Source organism: Pantherophis guttatus, chromosome 2 (genome assembly GCF_059756535.1).
Source record: "Pantherophis guttatus breed Tessera chromosome 2, ASM5975653v1, whole genome shotgun sequence".
Taxonomy (NCBI): domain Eukaryota; kingdom Metazoa; phylum Chordata; class Lepidosauria; order Squamata; family Colubridae; genus Pantherophis; species Pantherophis guttatus.
In genome coordinates, this window is record NC_142064.1 from 136175235 (window position 1) to 136197669 (window position 22435).

Sequence of the window (22435 nt, forward strand, 5' to 3'; positions counted from 1 at the left end):
TAGAGTGTAGCACTGCAGGCTAATTCAGCTGACTGCTAGCTGCAGTTTGGCAGTTCAAATCTCACCTGCTCAAGATTGATTCAGCCTTCCATCCTTCCAAGGTTGGTAAAATGAGGATTCAGATTGTTGGGGGCAATATGCTGACCCTGTAAACTGCTTAGAGAGGGCTGTAAAAGCACTATGAAGCGGTATATAAGTCTAAGTGCTATTGCTATTACTATAAGCACCCCCCAATTTCTAACAATCCAAAAATAAAGTATGAGCAATCAAAATCTAATTATGATTATTAATGGTAAAGGGAATGGTATTTTTGACACATAAAATACTAACTGTGTATTTTTATATGTAGCACTCTCCCTCCCATTACAGTTTTCTTAATGTACCAATTTTTATAACCTATTGTTGAACCAAGAATACTTTAATATTTATGCTATGAATTAAGTGCCCATTTGTTTTTTAACCCTTTTCTTACTCTAGTATGTGGACTATTCTGACAACATGGATTAGTTGAGGATCTAAGTATTTCCCCATTATTATTCAGATTGAATTGAGTAAAACACGCTATAAACAATTGAGATTGCAACAACTGGTTGAGAGAGCAGAGAAATGTTTAATAGCTACCACAATCCATTTGTTCAAATTAGACACCTAGCTGGTTAGATAAAACCCTTTCCATAATCTCAGAATATAAGTTTATTTAACCAAGGCATGAGGTTTATTGTTTACCATACACAGTGAACATATTGTTGCAGTTTGATAAATTTAAGAAGATGAAACAACTTTGTTTTTCAAGTTAATGTGTGCTATAGATAACACTATAGATATTATCTATAGCATACACCAGGACATTTAGTTGTGCCTGGTTACAAGTTCCAAAATGTTCTAGTTCAAGAGAACTCTTGAACTATATAGCTACGGTAGTACATGAATTTGAAAACTTGATGTAAGTGGATTCTCCATGCCCTTATTATGACTAAAAGACTGATATTGCAACATTTACCTTTCACTCAACGGATTGAAGACTTGATTACATTTGCCACCTATTAGCGAATTGCCTGTAGATGGAAGATTTTGCGTAGGAAGAATTAAGAAATATGGAATTCATTGATACAAAATACAGTTGGTGAAAAAAGAATATACAGGAATGCATTACAACGTAATATATGTACCGATAGTTGAATAATATTTACATTATATAAGTATATGAAATTATCTGTTAATTGCTATAATAATATACTTTGTTCCTTTCTTCTTTTTTCACATTTAAAGCACATTTCATGCATAGTTTTTGTATGTATTTGCATTATAATTATCTTTGTGTTTTCTTTCTTTTTGTTATTTTTTAAAAGCAATAAATATAAGTAGAGCAAGCGAAGTGTTCTAAGAAAAAAAAATCATTCTCTTGCTTGTCTCCTGATGCTGCACAGAATGTAAAGACTAAAGGCTTTCATTTCGTGTTAGGCTTGGTTATTTGCGAAAAACAATTTGGATTTGATTGTTGGTATAGAAAAATACAGAGATAAAACAAGTGATGTGGAGGAATCTGGATTGTTATAATCCCCAGTCTGCATGGTTAATCCTGAAAGGCAGTGGGAATTGGGAACCAGCAACATCTGGAGAACCGACTTAATGCAGTGCTTGCAAATTGATACCTTAGTTAACTGGCCTTTATAAAAACACAGTTTTATTTTTTTTTCCAAATAATTGGAATGTTAAAAATAAACTATGCTAAAGAACTTTGCCGTTCTGTCCATCAGCAGACAATTCTGTTTTCCCAAAACAATTGGGGTAGGTCAAGGAGCCAGCAAAAGAAATGTCAGGTTTGAAAATAGTCAGATCAGACTAAAGATTCCAGAGGAAACAAAATCCAGAAAAAATTCTCCCAGTACATCCCTATGAGAAAGGACAGTACTACTATAAAGGCATTGAAAAGCTTTAGAGAATCTAAATACTCTGCAGGCTTTCTTTCCTTCTCTAAAAAAAAAAAAAAATACAAGAATCTATTTCATTCTGACAGTATTCTTTACATTCTTATATGACTCTGTTCTAATTAACCTGCATATTTATTATCCAGTATGATGAATCCTATTTCAACCCCTGATATTATCTACTAAATCTTATGTAGAAAAATCTTGTGATGACAGTCCCCACCCCAATTTTTCTCGTTAACCTGTGGGAAATTTCATTCATTCAAAGGTAGCCAGAAAGATGTTACTTTTGCCATTGGCGATTAAACAGTGTGTATGTGACCAAAAAAAGTTCACTGCACAGATTTATACTTGACCATAATGAGACATCTGTGGTTTGTAATGGAAGTTGTTTAGCTACCTGAATAAGCAGATCCAAGATACTGGGTTATTACAAATGCCAGCCAGTTCATATGAATGTGGAATTTAATGCACTCTACATTTGTAGAAATACATTCCCCAAGATTAAAATAATCGTCTACATGCTGCCTCAGCTGACATTTCTAGCTGAATATAGAAAACAAAATTGATTTAGGACTGTAAAAGCTGAACAAGTGGAGCCTTTTTGTTTGGTTTTTGGGGGAATTAAAAAAGAAACTTGTACAGTCTAGAGCTGAATTTTAGGCTCCCATTGGTGGTGCAGGTGCATGAATGTAGAAATAGAATGGAGATACAGAAGTATGGACTTATTAACACAAGTGCCTGCTATATCACTGGATCTCTTTCCAAAACAGGAAATGGTCATCTGCCATCTGTGTTCTGTCTACTCATGCAAAGCAAAATCTAGGTGATGATCCATGAAACTGTCAGGATTAGCAGGAAGCTGTGGCCCTTCCCTGCCATAGATCTAATAATTAGAGTAAGTTCTACCAGTTCCCAAATGAATTGGTGTTCTGTAATAGCAGCACAAACAATAGCTATAAGGCACTGCAATTCCGTGCTGAGCAAGCAGGGCTTTGCCTACTAATTTAAATAATCTCCCTCTCTCTCCCTCTCTCTCTCTCTCTCTCTCTCTCTCCCTCCCTCCCTCCCTCCCTCCCTTCCTTACACACACACACTTTAAAACTCTACCCTGTTTCCCCTAAAATAAAACATACCCTGATAATAAGCCCAATCGGGCTTTTGAGCGCATGCACTAAAATAAGCCCCTCCCCTGAAAATAAGCCCTCCCCGAAAATATTTAAATGCATGCGCAGCTGGTCCCCACCATTTCCTCTGGTTTCCTCCACATGCCCCAAAATAATAAGACCTCCCTGAAAATAAGGCCAAGCACTTATTTTGGGGTTCAAAAAAATATAAGTCAGGGTCTTATTTTCAGGAAAACACGGTAGGCTTTATAGAAGATGGGAGGAAATGGGGAGAAATGAAAAGCCTCTTCACCTGACCTTTTTTTTTTTTTTAATAATATTGCTGATCCAAAAGGACCATTATTGTTATGGCAACTGAGCATGAGAAAAATGCAGTGATGAATTAGCTAATTTGTTCTTTGCTATTCATCAATCCCAACCAGGAAGAGGGGGGAGCATTTTAACCCATACGCATGATGAGTCCCACCCAGAGATAGTAATGGTTAATGGCTTTGTTTCAAGAAAATAGGTTGGTCTGCACAACCAAATCCCTAGAAGTCCAACTTTTATATGAATACTGGCACCGCACAACAGGTGATGCAGTTGGCTCCTTCCTATTGACTCATCTCTGTCCATTATTGAAACAGGTCACCATACTGCTCCAGAAGACTGCTTTCTATTGGTGAATATTAAGATAGAGCCCGTTAGCCTACCAACAACCCATACTTTTAAAGGATATGTCTACTTCACAGATGAAGTCTACAGAGGAACACAATATGAAATTTTAAAATTTGTAGGAATGACAGTGAACACAAACCAGTTTTATAAATAATAGTTTAAATTTGACAGTTTTGAGCCAACCATAGTTAACTATAGTTTGTCTCTGTTGCCACTCATAAAAAGTGGAACCCAAGCCTTCCAATCAGCAGAGGAGACAAGGTTAACAGAATAACAGAAGAATTGGACAGGATCTTGGAGGTCTTCTAGTCCAACCCCCTGTAGACCCTACCCCATGTAGAGAGCCAGATAAAAGGCTGTCCAATCACTTCTTTAAAAAACCTCCAGTGATGAAGCACCCATAACTTCTGAAGGCAAGCCATTCCACTGATTACTCATTCTTACTGTTAGGAATTTTTTCCTTAGTTCTAAGTTGGATCTCTTCTTAATAAGGAGAGATCCTTAATCTCTCCATATGTTACTTCCTGTTCTGCCTTCAGGTGTTTTGGAGAATATGTTGAGCACTCCCCCTCTTTATGACGGCCCCTTAAATATTAGAAAACTGCTATCATGTCGCCCCCTAATCCTTCTCTTCACTAGACTAGACATTCCCAGTTCCTGCAATCATTCTTCATAAATCTTAGCTTGCAGTCCCTAATCATCTTTGTTGCTCTTCTCTGCACTTTTTCCTAGAGTCTCAATATCTTTTTTTGTGTTTTGGTGACCAAAACTGGATGCAGTTGAAAGGGATACTTGAGCCTGAAAGGAGACTAAGCTCATTGTTGTTACAATAAATGGTGGCTTATCATGACATTCAAATAAAACCATTGTTTCATGTGATCAATTTATAATGAAGCCCCAGTTCCTTTTTCTATTAATCTGCATAGCTACCCAGGTTCCACAAATTCTCTAGCAGTCAGCTGATTATTAGATACAACTTCTTCACTGAAGTTTCATACGGCAGCCATCAGATTCCATATATACATTCAGTGATTGGTGTTGCTTCATTTTAATGATTCATGTTATGGTGTGGATAAGTAGCATTTGTGAGTTCTGTAAAAGAATTACATGATTCAGTGAGTGATTCTTATGACATTTCCTGGAACTTATACTGAACGAAATTAAATGTTCAGAAAAAAGATTAGAAGAAAGTTCAGATTCCTTACCCATCCTCACAGTTCCTCCTCTGCGTATTCTGTTAAAACAAAGAGGAGAAAAAAAAAAAAAGGAAGGAAAAGACAGATGTTTCTTAAATTGCATAGCCTTGGATGCGCTGAGATTTTAAAGATCTGTATAATACAGATATGCATTTTTCAGATTAGTTTGGAATTTCTACCAACAAGGAAATTCTTTAATAACTGAACACACACAGAGATGCAAAGATGCTTTGGAACAAAGAGCAAATGTCACATATCTGAACAATAAAACAAAACTCTTGACTTCCATATATGACCTGAAACTACAACCGTTAGCCGTCTTGGCTAGGTATTCAGATAATTCTACTTGGGTTTGTTTCATCCATAGAGCAGCACTTTGAGGGGCAGCAGCTTTATGTGAAGGAGAGCAGTCACACTCTGCCTTTAGCTAGAATTGAACCAGTACACACTTGTTCTTACATCGTTTCACATCATCCCATTGAGCCAGTTTCACAAAACCATCCAAGTTTATCAAAGGAAGATCCTTTAAAAAAAAAAAAAAAAAACCAAACTAAACCCAATTGGGAGTTTTGCTCAAAAAAAAAAAAAAAAAAATCTCCCCACAAAAGCAAAGCAAACTCTACCAACACATTTCCTGTAATGTTCTCCAATGTTTTTCTCACTGTAGACTCATCCCCAGTAACTACCAGCAGTTCCTTGCATTAAGCTTATATTGTTGTTGTTGTTGTTGTTGTTGTTGTTGTTGTTATTATTGTTATTATTAGTAGTAGTATTGGTTAATCTTTAGTGAGATTCAGCCTTTGAGGCTGGTTAATAGCTCAGCAGCTCAAGTCCTAACCAAGGACCTAGGAACTGTTAAGGTATCGTCGGAGGATGTAAGCTGTTCCGAGTAAGGTGGTTTTTTGTAGAGTCAAAATGTTCAAGTCTGACAAATTTAGAATTTCTAAATAGCAGGGTAGCCCTTTGGGTATTGCTCCAAGGGCTCCAATTACAATCGGGACAACACACGATTTCTTTTTCCATTATTATTATTATTATTATTATTATTATTATTATTATTATTATTATTATTATTTATATTATTATTCCTGTATTGCAAAGATGAAGGCAATGACTAGCTAAAGATCACATAACTGGCTGAAAGTTAAGGCCATGCAGCGGTGAAATCCAGCAAGTTCTGACAGGTTCTGGAGAACCGGTAGCGGAAAAATTGATTACTTCGGAGAACCGGCAAATACCAACTCTGGCTGGCCCCAGAGTGGGGTGGGAATGGGGATTTTGCAATATCCTTCCCCCAGGAGTGGGGTGGGAATGGAGATTTTGCAGTATCCTTCCCCTGCCACACCCACCAAGCCACACCCACCAAGCCACACCATGCCCACCAAGTCATGCCCACAGAACCTGTAGTAAAAAAATTTGGATTTCACCACTGAGGCCATGGTTATGACAAAAACCTAAAATCTAGGAGTACACATGCCGGATTGGACCAAACCAGGATCTAAACCAGGTCCTGTTTGCATTAGAGCCAAGCAGGTCCCTCTTGAACACTCAAGAGCAAGATAGAAGTTCAGAAGCAGATTCTATCCATTCCCTGATAGTGGTCAGACTCAGGCAGCTTCTGATCCTGAAGAAAAAGCAAGTATCTTTGATTTGTACCTTCTAAATTAATATTTTACACAAATATTGTAGCTTCCCAGGTGCTGATTGATTACTATCTCACCTTTATTACTTTATAAATTACTCAAGGTGGCGAACATAGCTAACATTCCTTCCTCCTCCTCTTTTCCCACAATATCAAACCTGTCAGGTGGTTTGGGCTGAGAGGGAGTGGCTGGCCCAAAATCGCCTTGCTGGCTTTCATGCTTAAGGCAGGACTAGAACTCACAATCTCCTGGTTTGTAGGCCAGCTTCTTCACCACTACACCAAGCTATTTTTTTTTTTTTTTTTTTTGCTCTTAAATTAACGAGCCATTCTGGCTTATTAGTTTAAGGGCAAAAGAATACTTTAACACAAGATAACTAAGGATGACTTAAGCAGTGGTGAAATCCATTTTTTTTACTATCGGTTCTGTGAGCGTGGCGTGGCTTGGTGGGCGTGGCAGGGGAAGGATATTGCAAAATCCCCTTTCCTACCCCACTCCTGGGGGAAGGATATTGCAAAAACTCCATTCCCACCCCACTCCTGGCGCCAGCCAGAGGTGGTATTTGCCAGTTCTCCGAACTACTCAAAATTTCCGCTACCGGTTCTCCAGAACCTGTCAGAACCTGCTGGATTTCACCCGTGGATTTAAGCCTTTCTCACTCTTTGAATGAGATGAAGACAACCTAACAGGAACTGAGCCCCTCCTCTCCCAATATATTGTCTGGTTATATTTGTGCAATGACTGCTGCAAGTGGGGACATATTGATACTTCCTCCTATTTCAGCTATCTGAATAAACAGACGTTATCAGAACTAAAGTGCTGAAAACATTTTATGATGAAAAATGGCCGCCTGATGTCACTCAGCCATGTCGTTGAGGCAACTAAAAGCTGGTTTAGTTATTGTGGCACAACAACAGTGGAGTGAAAGCCTGCTGCATTGCACAACAAGCTCCGCCCATTTGGACATGCGCATGATGTCAAGGTAAAAGAAGCAGGCTTTGTCTGACAACAGCACACTGCTATTTTGTCAGACGGAAACCATTTTAAACCCCCTTCCCCAATATGGTGGCTGCTGCTGCTGAGGACAGTGCAGTAGTAAATAAAAACAATCCAGCCTGTTTTGAGATTCTGTTTGAAGTGTCACCTGTTCTCTTCTCCTTCCAGCATTGTGTTGTATGTTGCAATCTCAATATCCAGGGCCAATTTGGTATTCATGAGGTCCTGGTAATCCCGTAAAATGACAGCCAATTGATCCTTGGAATTCTGTATGCGGTTTTGAAGCTCTGTTTGCTTTGCTCGGGCATCTTTCATCGCACGGTCTCCTTTATGTTCAATATCCCCAATGCCTATTTGCAAAACAGCCGTCTGCAAAAACGAAATAAAAATAATTCCATCTTCTATTCACAAAACTGCAAACATTACTTTGTGGTCTCTGCTCCTACAGCCTTATTTTCAGTTGATTCTGAAGCCTCCTTTTTATATCCTTCCAGGTCTCTCTCTCTCTCTCTCTCTCTCTCTCTCTCTCTCTCTCTCTCTCTCTCTCTCTCTCACACACACACACACACACACACACACACACACACACACACACACACCACTATTGTACTGGCAGCAATAACAAGAATGAGCCCCATTCCTCATGGCTGGGTTCTGGTAGAGAGCATGTGGAATATTCAGGGAAGAGCAAATATCTGATTGCTTGGTGGATGGATGGTGGAAAGAAGTAAATTTTTTTCTGCAGCCCAGATTAAAATCTAATCCACTGAAGAACACTTTTTTTGTGGAAGATAGACAGATATCTTCGCTGGTGCAACAAAAAAGTGAGTTCACCTTTTGTGTTTTTCATTTTCATTGTACCTATCAAACGTGTACAACTCTCCTTTTTATGGCTAAATTCTGTCTTCGTAAACTACCAATGAACTTTCAAATATAACTCCCACTTATAGCTCTCATCATGCCTCATTACTGGTCATGCTAATAAGGATCATTGTGAATAGCTGTTTACTAGCCTCTGCTGCCTACCTCAGTTTGTCATAGGTTTTGAGTGTCATATTATTGGCACTTGACCCCATGGAAGCAATCCTCCCCCCCCCCCCATCTGTATGGCATTTTATATATTGCAAGGCTAATATATTTAAATTTTGATCTTTAAATCTGTAGAATTGTAAGGATTGTAGAGGTCCTCAAAGGTGAAACACTTGTATTAATGTTGTAGTCTTCATTACAACACTAGATTGAATGTAAGCACAATAGGTACTTTTTACCAGATATGCTTAGAAGTGCATTGCTTATAACAAAATGCTAAGTATTAGTATTATTACTGTACTTAAATTATAGGCCATCATTCTGTCTCTATTGTCACTGAAGGGTAACATCTTGAGGGATCTGTCAGCAAGTCCAAATAGCAAAGGCATATATGAATTAACTTTTTTTATTTATTTATTTATTTATTTTTATTTTTTGGGATTTCTATACCGCCCTACTCCCAAAGGACTCAGGGCGGTGAACAGCCACAGAATAAAACACATAAATAAAAAAATTTAAAATAGAATAAAAATGAATTAAATAATTTGGCTGAAACAAATTTAAAATACCCAATAAATTTAAAAACAAATTAAAATTTACATTTAAAAGGGGAGAACGGGAACTTCTATCTATTTTTTCAATATACAAAAATGGCACTCAAAAACCACAGCCTGCCCAAGTCATTTTGATTCCTGAGGTAGACTAGCATATTGTTCCCTCCAGTAGTGAAATCTACATTTTTTTTACTGTGGGTATGGCTTGGCAGGCGTGGCCGGGGAAGGATATTGCAAAATCTCCATTCCCACCGCACTCTGGTGCCAGCCAGAGGTGGTATTTGCCGGTTCTCCGAACTACGTAAAATTTCTGCTACTGGTTCTCCAGAACCTGTCAGAACCTGCTGGATTTCACCCCTGGTTCCCTCCCTCCTCAACAGATCCATTGTTGTTACTCAAGGTCAGTCAGCTTATTCTGACAGAAATTCCCATAAACATCTCTGGGAACAAAAGGATTTTCTGACCTTTTTCTTCTCAGCATCAACTTTGCACTGCATCAAATGGATGACCCGGTTCAACTCAGTAATTTCATCACTGGTTTTTTTCAGGCTTTCATTGCACTGGCATTTTTTGTTCTGAAGATCCACAATCTAATAGCCAGAGAGAAGAACAAAAGAGCAATGGAACTGTGTGATCTAGAAACATTAGATCGGCAGAGACTTTTTTAAAAGAATTTTTTTCTTTTAAATGCCTCTGACAATCCAAGCTGAGTTTTTTAAAAAGCCTCTGCCGATCAGGCAACTCAGCTTGGATTGTCAGAGGTATTTAAAAGAAAAAAAAAGGTTTTTTTCTTTTAAAAGCCTCTGACGATCCCAACTGAGCCATGAGATCATCAGAGGCTTTTTTTTTTATTTTTAAAAGCATTTTTTTGGGCCGAAGAGTTTGTAGAAAAAATGCTTTTAAAAGTAAAAAAAAAGCTTCGGATAATTGTGCTGCTCAGCTGGGCATGGAGGGGGAGGGACTTTTGCTACTGGTTCTTCGAACCACCTGTCTCCATCGCTACCGGATCAAGCGATCCGGTCCAAACCGGGAGCATTTCACCCCTGAACTTCAGTCTTTTCAAAGAGAAAACATGGTTCCCTTGAGCAAAGGTTCTGTTGGGAACTAGCAGCTCCATCCTTACCTATAAACAGTCTTGAATCATTTGCCACTGTATAATTATCCAATTATTCATCTTTCATCTGAAGGGATTAGCTGACTCACAAGGTTGCAAAGGGATACATTTCTGAGATCTTCTCTAAGAGAGTATTGCAGAATGCTTACAGAGAAAAGAGGATTTATTCAAAATAAGCCACAAGAGCTAAATCCTTAAGTGATCCCTTCCTTTCACTAATACAGGTGGTCCTTGATTTATGACCACAATTGAGTCCAAAATTTCTGTTGTTAAGTGAGACATCAGTTAAGTGAATTTTGGCCCATTTTACAACCTTTCTTGGCACAGTTGTTAAGTGAATCACTGCAGTTGATAAGTTAGTAACCCAGTTGTTAAGTGAATCTGGTTTTCTCGTTGACTTTGGTTGTCAAAAGGTTGCAAAAGGGGATCACATGACCCTGGGATACTGTAACCAACATAAATATGAACCAGTTACCAAGCATCTGAATTTTGATCACATGGTCATGAGGATGCTACAAAGGTTGTAACTGTGAAAAATGGTCATAAGTCACTTTTTTCAGGGCCATTGTAACTTTGAGCAGTCACTAAGTGAACTGTTGTAAGTCAAGGACTACCTGCATATCCAAATACCAACAGTATTTGGCTATGCAGTGCCTTCTATAGTTTCTCCAACACCAATACCCACACTTGTAATAAGTAAGGTAAAGGTAAAGGTTCCCCTCGCACATATGTGCTAGTCGTTCTCAACTCTAGGGGGCAGTGTTCACCTCTGTTACAAAGCCGAAGAGCCAGCGCTGTCCGAAGACGTCTCCGTGGTCATGTGGCCGGCATGACTAAATGCCAAAGGTGCACGGAATGCTGTTACCTTCCCACCAAAGGTGGTCCCTATTTTTCTACTTGCATTTTTAGTGCTTTCAAACTGCTAAGTTGGCAGAAGCTGGGACAAGTAATGGGAGCTCACCCCGTTACGTGGCACTAGGGATTCGAACTGCTGAACTGCCAACCTTTCGATTGACAAGCTCAGCGTCTTAGCCACTGAGCCACCATGTCCCTGTATTAAGTACTTCTTAAGAAATTACCACCTCAAAGCTATCCTAAACAATACACCTGAAATAAACAAAATTTGGGGATGGGGGGTGATGGTGAGGTTTGGATTTGTTTGCGCAATTTCTTGCTGGATAGTATCTGATCCACTTTGATCCGGTGGTTGAAGCACCAGGCTAGAAACCAGGAGACCATGAGTTCTCGTCTCATGAAAGCCAACTGGGTGACTTTGAGCCAATCACCTCCCCCCTCTCTCTCAGCCCAACCCCCCTCACAGAGTCGTCATTGTGGAAAAAATAGGAGGAAAGAGTATTATGTATTTTCACCACCTTGAGTTATTTATAAAAAAAATAATAAAGGTGGGATAAAAAAGAAAACTCCTAAAAATAAAACAGATTCATTTGGTCCTACCCTGTTTCTCTGAAAATAAGACCTCCCCAGATAATAAGCCCAATCGGGCTTTTGAGCGCATACGTTAAAATAAGCCCCCCGCTCCCCAAAAAATAAACTTTCCTTGAAAATATTTAAATGCATGTGCAGCCAGTCCCCGCCATTTCCTCTGGTTAGAGTTAGGGAGACAGAGCTGGAAATCAGGTAAGATGGCAAGAGGAGCCCTGTCTTGCTCCATGCGCCCCAAAATAATAAGACTTCCCCTAAAATAAGGCCAAGAGCTTATTTCAGGGTTCAAAAAACATGGTACTATTTAGAATAATTTGTTGCCCTTAGATCCTTTGATTCCAGGCTGCAAACATTTAGCTCCAAATGCTGATTCTTGGGAGTTTGTAAAGAAAAAACAACAAATAAATATTGCAAATATAGTAGCTGCCTACTCCACCATGACATCTTTGTATGCAGCGTGAGAAAGAGGAGAGGTTGGGTTGGGCAAACTAAACCACCATCTATTTTGTTTCATTGGCGAGGTCTTGGTTTATTACTAGGATTTTTAGAAATACTCTAAGTCAGCCTAGTAATGATCTAGCAGATAATGTAATATGCCATAAAATAAACATTACAGTGTCTGCAGTATTAAGCTGGACTGACACCATGTATGAAAATGAAGTAACTTCATTTCATATCTCTGTGACTACCGCCGCTGATATTTACAGGAATAGCAATGGCTCAGTGATTGAGGAAAAGATTAGTAAAAAGATATGAAAATTGCTTCATCATATCCACTGATTTGGATATTTTAATTGGCCACTTTAACTATGTTATTGTGATATTGCCATTCTTCTAATCACCTACCAGGTTGAATAATACATTTGATTGACTTAGAATTAATCAATCTTTGGCTTTACACGAGAGGTCCATGTGTCTTTTGGTGTGGACAGCTGCCACCACTGCCAAAGATAGCATTGTTTAAATTAATAGATAGACAGCATAGTGCTGATTGGGAGAAAAGGCTGACGGAGCATCCTTAGTAATATGAAACCTACAAACTAACAAGAAGATGTAAATCAGAAATCAAGACATGATACGTTCTAGTTTTCTTTATTTTCTGGTTATCTAGATGAACACTAAAAAACTGGAAGAGCCAACCTCGGATACATACCTGGTTTTGATAAAAAAGGTTAGCTTCTTCCTTGCTTCTTTGGGCAACGTTCTGATACCAACTATCAATGTTCTTGATGAGGACGTCCATGTCCAAACCTCTGCTGTTGTCCATATTGAGCACCACAGCTGTGTCAGAGGGATGGCAATGCAATATTGCACGTTCCTGGAAGTGCACAGAATCTGCTTGAGATCATAACTCAGAGCAATGGAAGTGACATTAACAGTCTGTCTAGAAAATTAGTGGACCAAGGTTAATTGCACATCTAATTTCTGAGCAATTGATGGCATCGATGCATCATTTTAATGAAGATCACTTCTGGCATACACCTGATGTCAAGACTATCTTTCTTTTATGTCACAAAAGTCTCATCAACCCTTCCAAGCTCAACTAGCAAAACATTTCATAATTTTTTAAATTAAATAGTAAACTCAAGGCACTGAATATACTTAATACTTTTGCTTTCCACATACCTAATACTTTTACTTTTCCCCCATAACAACCTGGTGAAATGGGCTGAGAAAGAAGGACTGACCCAAAGTCCCCAGCTGGCTTTCATGCCTAAAGGAAACCTAGAGTCCACCATCTCCTGGTTTCTAGGCCAGGATTTTGACCACTACATCAAACTGGCTTCATAAAAATCATATAAATTATACAAAAAGTATCTGTAGGGTTATGCTTGAATCCTATAATCAAATTCCAAATGTTCTTTTAAACAATTGGGGGAGTTAATTGAGTTGTTTGCTCAGCCCTAGCAGCACATCTGTTAATTCAGCTAAAACTCCCTTTCTAGATTTATTCTAGTTGTATTAAAGCAGCCAAAAGGAGATCCAAGGATCTTGTTGCTAACTGGATCTCTCTGCCCTTCCTGTGTTCCCAACATAGAGAAAGTGGAGGAGAGTGGCAATCTAAAAGACAGTGTCTGTTGAAAAAGACTGATCCTTATGTGAAATCCCTTCATGAAATAATGGCAGAGGGATCAGTAAAATGGATGGGAGGGAGGGATATAATTTAGTAATTTAGGGACAAAATAGGAGGAGGGAAGAATATTAGATACATTCAGTGCCTTGAGTCATTTATTAAAAAATAATAAAGATGAGATATCAATAAAGTAAATAAATAATTGGCATTTCAAAAGTCCTTAAGTTATGGGCCTAATCATTGCTGTTTGCAACAATAACTGTCCAGTAAATATGTCCTAGCTATCACTGATGTGCAATGAAAATTCTGGTAGTAATACCTAAGAGTTGTTTCTCACATTGCAATTTGAGGATACAGACCTCCATAAAAAAATATGTCAGGAACTCTTTATTCTCCATCAACAACTCCCTCTTCAATTCCAGTTCCTTCTGTTGTTTAAATTCATTATCTACTTTCTGGAGGGAGGGAAAAGACACTGATAAAAATATATGTAACTTCAAAATCAAAGAGAATACAGTAGCCATGAGAGATTTGATTCCAATCTTGGGGAAGAACATTTGAAAGAAATTGGATTCTGAACCTTTGTACTACAGAACTTTTTTCAAAGTTTTCAGAAGAGGGTTGGGCAAAATAAATTTCGTAAAATGGTATTTTGCTGCAGTAGTGGATACCTGAACTTGGCAGAGAGTAGAACAAGATAATCTCCAAAGACTTTGCATATATTCTGTGATTCTATTATAACTTGCATTTTGAATTCAGTGCTATTTTGTTTTGTACTTGCTTCCATAATTTTTGTGCTGTGCAGTACATGATGGTCTTATTCACTTGTTATGCCTGCACAGAGGACTGTTTTTTTAAGTACAGAATAAATGTGATGGAAGCACATTCTCCTGTTAGACATGTGTAGAACCCCACATGCATAATAATGCATCCCTGCGCATAAGAACCTGATATACACAGTAGCAGGCAACCAAATTATGGCTTTTATAGAGAATGACATTCCCAGTAGTAGCCCTGTCTCCAGAAGAGTTTGCCCCTGAGGTTATAGGTGTCCCTACCTCAATGACATTTTATAAAATGGTAAATATAGTCTTCTTCAAGGGAGTCCTGCCATCTGCCTGAAATAGCAGCAGTGTTTGTTTGATTAGCAGTGTTTGTTGGTTTTAATGGTTTCATTTTAGGAATACGTTAAAGCAGTTTTGCCTGACCGAAATCTGTCTAGAATGGTGAGAGGAGAGAGCATCCATAAATCAATGAGAGCTTTTTGGGGGTGTGTGTTCTGTTTTTAATGACCAGAGTCAACTATTTGCTGTATGTTTGGTATGAACATGCAGACAAAACCCCTTAGGAATGAACAGAGCGACCTGTCAGTGTGCCTAATATTGGGATTATAGCTGGCAGAATTCCAAGCCAGATCTATGGAGTTAATCAGGAAGATGAATTCAATGGGTACTGTACCCTTAAGCATTATGGAATGTCAATGGGAAAGCAATGAGCATTGCGTACTCTGGCTATCAAAAGAAGTGACAATGTAAGTGGATTTATCTCTGCCACTAGAATTAAATAAGTATAGACAATTCTCCTATTTATTCCTCTATTTGTACTAACATAGGTGTTTTTGTTGTTTTAAAGGGCAAATCACTTGATTTACTCACCTGCTTGAGCAGGATAAACTCATTCTCTAAGTGTTCTTTTCTATTATTCTCCTCTTTATATCTTGCAGGATATCAAAAAGCAAAAGCAGGTCAGAGGAAAAAAAGAAACCAGTTTAGTAACACATAATAATAACAATTTTGATAGATAGATAGATAGATAGATAGATAGATAGATAGATAGATAGATAGATAGATAGATATAGATATAGATATAGATATAGATATAGATATAGATATAGATATAGATATAGATATAGATGATATATAGATATACACTGCTCAAAAAAATAAAGGGAACACAAGCAAAAGACATCCGAGATCTGAATGAATGAAATAGCCTTATTAAATACTTTGTTCATTACATACAGTAGTTTTGTGTTCCCTTTAGTTGTTTGAGCAATGTATAAACTACTGTATGTAAAGAACAAAGTATTTAATAAGGCTATTTCATTCATTCAGATCTCGGATGTCTTCTGCTTGTGTTCCCTTTATTTTTTTGAGCAGTATAGATAATATAGATATGTAGATATATAGATAAACAGTATATTTATTTAATAATAACAATTTATTAACAAATAATAAATTTGTTTGGTTTATATTCTGCCTTTCTACTAGACGTTCAAGACACTGTGCATATCACTTCTCCTCTAATTTTCCCGTAACAACAACCTTGTAAACTAGCTTGGACTGAACAACTGGCCCAAAGTCACATTTCCATTGTTAAGGGCAGACTTCAGCTTGGGTTGGTTCAGTGCTAGTTCAGCACTTCAACCAATGTGCTCCACATTCTACAATACGGTGCTAGGAATTCCCTTCCAGACAAGAAAATGGTTGCTAAAGTTATTTGGCATGAAGTGGTGAAACAATAAATCTGTACAATTTCAGTTTCTATTCCCACAATATTGTTTTTGAGCATACAGGGACATAGACATAGCATCTGACTGCAATTCTTTAAATATACAGGATCAAAGATATGGCTGCCTTAAAGAATTGTGGACAGGATCGTTTAGTTACTTCAGTTAGTTCTCAACTTACAATATTCATTCAGTGACTGTTCAATGCTACAATGGCATTAAAAAAAAAGTGATTTACAACCAGTCCTTGCACTTACAACCATAACAGCATCCCCACAGACACATGATTGGGTGCTTGGCAACCTCTGTGTATTTATGACAGTTGCAGCATACATGGGTCATGTGATCACCATTTTAGGCCCTTCCCAGCTGACTTCTAACAAGCAAAGTCAATGGGGGAAGCCGGATTTGTTTACCGACTGCATCATTCACTTTAATAATTGCAGTGATTTACTTAACAACTGTGGCAAAAAAAAGTCACAAAATCGGGCACAACTCACTTATCAACTGCCTTGCTTAGGAATAAAACTTCTGGTCCCCATTTTGGTTGTAAATTGAGGACTACCTTCAGGGATGGGATTCAAAAATTTTAGCAACCTGTTCTCTGCCCGGTTGCTGGGTAGGCGTGGCCATGGTGGGTGTGGCCTACTCGGCATCCTGCACCACAGCGAGGGGTGCGTTTTCACTCTCCCCAAGCTCTGGAGGCTTTCCTCAAGCCTCCTGGAGGGTGAAAACAGTCTCCCCTGGGCTCTGGAGGCCAGAAATGGGGCCATTTCTGGACTTCTGGAACTTCTGGGAGGCCCATTTTTTGCCCTCCCAGAGCCTCTGCACAAGTGCTGCACTTACCTGGCATCCAAAATGGACTGTGTGGAGACACCTGGAAGGGGCGGGGTGGGGTGGGCAGGGACAGACAGTCCTTGCAACTACTTGTTCAGCAGATGTAAAATTAGCATCTGGTTTGGCTGAATTGGACTGAACCAGCTGAATCCCATCCCTGACTACCTCTGTTTAAAATCATTTGAGGATGATGCCCAATCCTAGTTGAAGGTAACTTTGCAATATCTCAAAACTGTCCCCCATTTTTTAACATTAGCTATTGTTCAGAGGAGAGAAGGAAGAGAAGCAATATCGACATTCATGTCCTACAACTCTCTTTTCTGGACAAAGACTTTTCAGTGGAGTAAGCCTCCTTCAGCATCCATTCACTGAAAAGAATAACCACAATGCACGATCAACCTTCTTATGAGGTCGCTTACTTGCTTTGGTATTCCTCAATCAGCTCCTGCATTATTCGCTGCTGGTTTTCCAACTTATTCTTTTCATTAAGTATATAATCATTTTTTTTCCTCAAGTTAGCGATGTAGTTTTCGAACAGAATGCTCAAGTCTTTCTTAACCATTGGCATCTTCTGGTTTTGCAGCAGTTCCCACTTGGTTACCAGTATCTTGTTTCTTTGCTCCAGGCTTCTGACCTTAAATGCAGAGAGAATAAAACTTGGTGCATTGCTGATCAATTCCCGAGGCTTTGAGAAGCAAACTAGTAGTACAATGTTTTAGATTTTGGATTAGGAAAGGGGCACCTTTGATTTACAAGGCTCACCTGTCCTGTAGGATTTCCTAATTCAACATGCTAAATTCTTCCAACCTAATGTAATTATCAGCTTTACCAGGTAGACTAGACAAAGAACTATGGCAAAATGAATTAATTCTACTTTATTGTAAAGTTGCATCTTAACAGAAACTTACAAGTCTGAAAGTAGCCAGAGAATTTAGGGAGGTCTCCTGAGCCTGTTGTTCTGTTCACTATGCAGCTGCATCCTATTCTCTCTCTAACTTGACCTTTCTCTAGGCAGCCTCTCTTCATCCAATGCCTCAAAGTCATTGCCACATACCATTATATCAGCCCTCATTTATATTATTTTTCCCTCTGCACTAAAGAAAGCCCTCAGGTATTTCTCCCAAAGTCTTCTAGGCAGATAAAAGGTGGTGGAAAAGAGTGGGGATTTCAGAAACTGAAGGAGCTTCCTCAATACCATCTAGTCAAGTAGAAATTTGACAAATGTCTATGGAGATTCTCAGTCAGCCATATGATGGTTGTCCCAAAGGTGCTTTTTCAAGAGGCAACTGGACTTTCTGGTTTTTTTCTTTGAAGACATTTCACTTTCATTCAAGAATCTTCTTCATCTCTGACTGGATGGTGGGGAATGGAGGGATTTATATTCCTTGCAGACAGCTGGTCATTTGCATTTTTTTAGCAAGTTGTTGAGGCCACTGAAGGTTTATCTGTGTCATCAGGGTCACCAGAGTAGTGCAAATGGGTGTGGAGCCTTCTTGGAACTGTTGAAAAAGCACCTTTAGAAATTGGACATGTGGAGCTTGAGCACAGCTTCAATCTCTTTCCACCATTTTAGGATCATACTTAATGTAGCAGTGATTTCCCAAAAGGAAGACCCTCCCAGATGTTGGAGGCCTTCTCTCCCCTAAGACTGAGTGAGCCAAAAAATGATCCTGCTGCAACAGAAGGTGCCCAAACCACAACAAAGCTCAAGGCAGTGACTCAGGCACAATAACAATAAGCCCCCTTCCCTGTGGGTTTGTAGGAAGAGCTTTTGATTTGTTAATGAACTTGCTATTCTTCTATGTAGCATGTTTGGGTGGCTCATTCTAATCCCCATTGAATGTCAGTAATTCCCTGAGATAACTCAGTGAATGTGTTGATTGTATATATTGAGCATGAACCAAAGAAGCTGATGAAACTGAAGCATCTTTGCTCCTTCTTCTCCACATCTGCTATCAACAGAATCTGGCATTCCTGGAAGCACAAGGGCCGTATCAAGGGAAGCTCCAGGATGGACAATCCTTCCAGTTAGAATGGTATACAACTGGCATAGGCTTCTAATGTCCATGGGCTGATTTTGCCTAGCAAAGATGGGTCATGAACCCAAACATAATGTGGAAATCTGGATTTTAACTCCGAAAGCAGCCAGAAGCTTGGACTAAAATGTTCCTTGAAGAAAGCTATGCTCTTTGTCCTGATTACACTTCTCACTAATCTAGTAAGGATGAAGAACATTAGTATGATAATACTAGGCTCAAACTTCTTCTCAAAGTGACTGAAAGACTTTGAGCCAACTCCCATCACTCGAGTCTACCTCTTAGGGGCCATCTATTATCCTTTAAGCCATGGGTGGGCAAATGTGGCCCTTTTACAACCTGTGGACTTCAACTCCCAGAATTCCAGAGACAGCCAAGCTGTCTTTGACAGCCAAGGGCCACATTTGCCCACCCCTGCTTTAAGCAATTTGGAAAGTAGTAATACTAATGGCAGCACACATAGCACAGAAATTAAGGGTTGTGAGTGTGTATATATATATATATATGTGTGTGTGTGTGGCTATGTTATAGCTGCTTACATCAGGGTCACAAGCATATGTAAAAATGGCATGTCTAAATTTAACAGTGCTGAAAAAAACCCAATGTTTATATCAAAAAAATATGGGGAAGCAGATTGCAGTATATTAAGAATTGGTACATTTATGGTCCTCCAGATATGTGTTCAACTATTCTCCCATCATCTTCTGTTTTGAAAGTGCCAACTGGGCCTCCTGGGAGTCTTTACTCAGTAACATCTGGACCACTGGCTCTCCAGTTCTGCTTTATATTTGCAGGTCTGCTAGTTTAATTTGCTAGTGAGCAAGATTTCATTTAAGGATGAGCATCATTAAGATGTAACCTTTCTTACAAATCACTCCCATTGCCTTGGAAACACTGTGCCTTACTAAATACTTCCCAGAGTTGTGAAAACATTTACTTCCTTCTCTTGCTTCAGCTTTGATCTAAAGCCTGGAATTAAGAAGCAAGTCTGCAAACAAATGCTTAAAATTGGGTCCTTTGAAGTTCAAGAACAAAGGTTTGCATCTCTCCATATAGTGAAAATAATTGTGCATCTTACAGTACCTTTCCTTGGGCTATTCCTTCTTTTTTTCCTGTTATGAATTATAGGTGTAGGCAACTAACATCAAACAAGGTTTCCAGGTCAGGGCTATAAAAGTGGAGAATTGAATCTGAAGTTTCCACAGAGGCACTGAAAAGTAGCTGAGAGTTCAATCAAGTAGAAAAATGTGACACAATTAATGCTCTTCCACCTCACTGTGCTGCCAAAAAGCTGAGGAATTCTATGTTAAAGGCCCTCTCCTTTATCTTCACAGCACCTCTATGAGATACATTAGGCTAACGATAGTGAAACTCAAACCAGTTTAAACTCATGCAGCTCGACTCAGCTCACCTGAAGAAACAATTCAAATACTTTGTTTGAATTGAATGTTGTGTGTGTGTCTCTGTGGTTTCACTCTAACACTACGTTCTTATGTAGATCAATCTGCTCTGTACTAATAAGCCGAGGATGGGTGGGAGGGAGAGGAGACCTGATGCTTTTAAAAATGTGCTATCTCCCTTGTCTGCTTTTATATAAAAATGAATTCCAGCAAGAATTCCAGACCCAAAATTCCAAACACAGAATTCTTAAATAATACATGGTTTGATCCTTAGTGGTATAATGAGATGTCATTGATGTAGCCCTATTCCAAATATCTCCACATTCAACTTCTCTGTTTCACTAACCTTTCCAAAACACTTTCCTTTTCCCACCTGGGTCGCTTTAGACTTTGCATGAATGCCTAGACCAGTGTTTCCCAAACTTGGCTATTTTAAGATGCATGGACTTCAACTCCCAGAATTCCCCAGCCAGTATGCCTGGTTGAGGAATAGTATGCCTGGTTGAGGAATTCTGGGAGTTGAAGTCCATGCATCTTCAAAGGGTCAAGTTTGGGAAACACTGGCCTAGACTATGCTAAATTCTAAGCCTGTTAACAAGATACAATTGCTGTGTGCGTATAACATGCTTGAGCCAAACAAATAATCAATATTACAGTTTTAGAGGCTGGCCTGGCTCCCACCATATGCTGAATCACAAAATAGACAATTCTGTTTTTCAGCCTACTTTAGAAACTGTGAACCATTTGTTCAGGACGCTCATAGCTACCACGCTATTTTGCAAGACACGTTTAAACCGAGCCTTAGCGTCCCAAATCCTGATATATAACACAATAATCAATACCTCCTGGAGTGAGATAACAAAGCTAAGGAGACATTTATGATTCTTGCCTTCAATCCCTGAATATTCAGCCATGTCTATAGTTCCTTCGGCCTCAAATCAAAATTGGAAGGGAGAGGGTGGGGAAGGAAGGAAAGAATTAACTCACCTTGTCAATGAAGCTAGCAAATTGTGTGTTCAGGTCTTTCATTTGATCCTTTTCATGGACTTTGACTTGATGATCATGTGGATCAACTCCCAGATAGAGAGGTTCTAAGAGCAGCTTGTTAATGCTAACCTCGAATAACCCCTCATTTCTATAGCTTGGCTTGGGAATGTCTGTGTATCCAAGATTGTAGCTATCTGCCAGAAAGCTGTGGTCTATGACACTTTCCATATCCAAACTACTAAGGTTTATCGGCTGGTGGCCCATGTAACAAGAGATCCTGTGATTTCTCCCAAAGTTATGGAAACTTTTGCTGCTGTTGCCTCTTTGGAAGGAGCAGTTGGCTGAGTGGTGTTGCATCCCATTGATCTGGACCTCATCATTGCGGCCAATGGTGGAGATTGAAGATCTTCGGCGATGCTCAGGAGGAAAGGGCTGCTGGTCCATTGTGTCAGAAGAGTGCTTGGAGGAAAATAGAGGAGCCACAGGAGGAGAAGAGTGAATGAAGGGACTCCTTTCATGCAAGACTTAAAACAACTCCTTATATGCAGAAGGAGAGACTTGATGGCAGTGTTAATTTAGGGTATTACTGGGTCTGCCTAGCCTGGCAGCAAAATCTTGAACCCAGAGGCTGTTGTAGGAAATAAACGAGAAAGGCTGGGAAGAATAAAAAGACTCAGGGAAGTTCTTCATTTAGAAGAGTTGCCAGTCAACATTTGCCTTATAATTGCTTCCCTTTTATGAGTATTTTCAAGGTAACTGAAAGATCTTATGGTCAAAGCATTTTTGGAATGTGAAGCATTTTTTTCTTTCTTACATTGTGTATTCCATGCCAAAGGCTAGGCTTCCTTCTCTGATCATGCGTTTAATTTGGATGCACAGAGATCATTCCATGTTCCTGCTATACC

At 39.1% G+C, this 22435-nt stretch overlaps 1 protein-coding gene across 1 annotated transcript; it reads right to left on the reverse strand.

Moving 5' to 3' along the window:
• Window positions 1-3352: 3352 nt before the first annotated feature.
• LOC117663097 (keratin, type II cytoskeletal 5-like) lies at window positions 3353-21974 on the reverse strand. Its single transcript, XM_087885051.1, has 9 exons — window positions 21531-21974; window positions 17527-17741; window positions 15417-15477; window positions 14121-14216; window positions 12841-13005; window positions 9595-9720; window positions 7696-7916; window positions 4918-4946; window positions 3353-4804 (listed from the first exon to the last, which is right to left on the reverse strand). The coding sequence occupies exons 1-9, from the start codon at window positions 21972-21974 to the stop codon at window positions 4761-4763; spliced, it is 1401 nt and encodes a 466-aa protein (XP_087741177.1). The 3' UTR covers window positions 3353-4760.
• Window positions 21975-22435: the final 461 nt, after the last annotated feature.

Coding starts and splice junctions, on each gene's coding strand:
- LOC117663097 (XM_087885051.1), bottom strand. CDS start 21,974: ATGGACCAGCAGCCCTTTCCTCCTGAGCATCGCCGAAGATCTTCAATC. Junction 15,478..17,526: donor ATTGAGGAATACCAAAGCAA/GTAAGCGACCTC, acceptor ATATCCTGCAAG/ATATAAAGAGGAGAATAATA. Junction 13,006..14,120: donor TGACATATTTTTTTATGGAG/GTCTGTATCCTC, acceptor GTGCACTTCCAG/GAACGTGCAATATTGCATTG.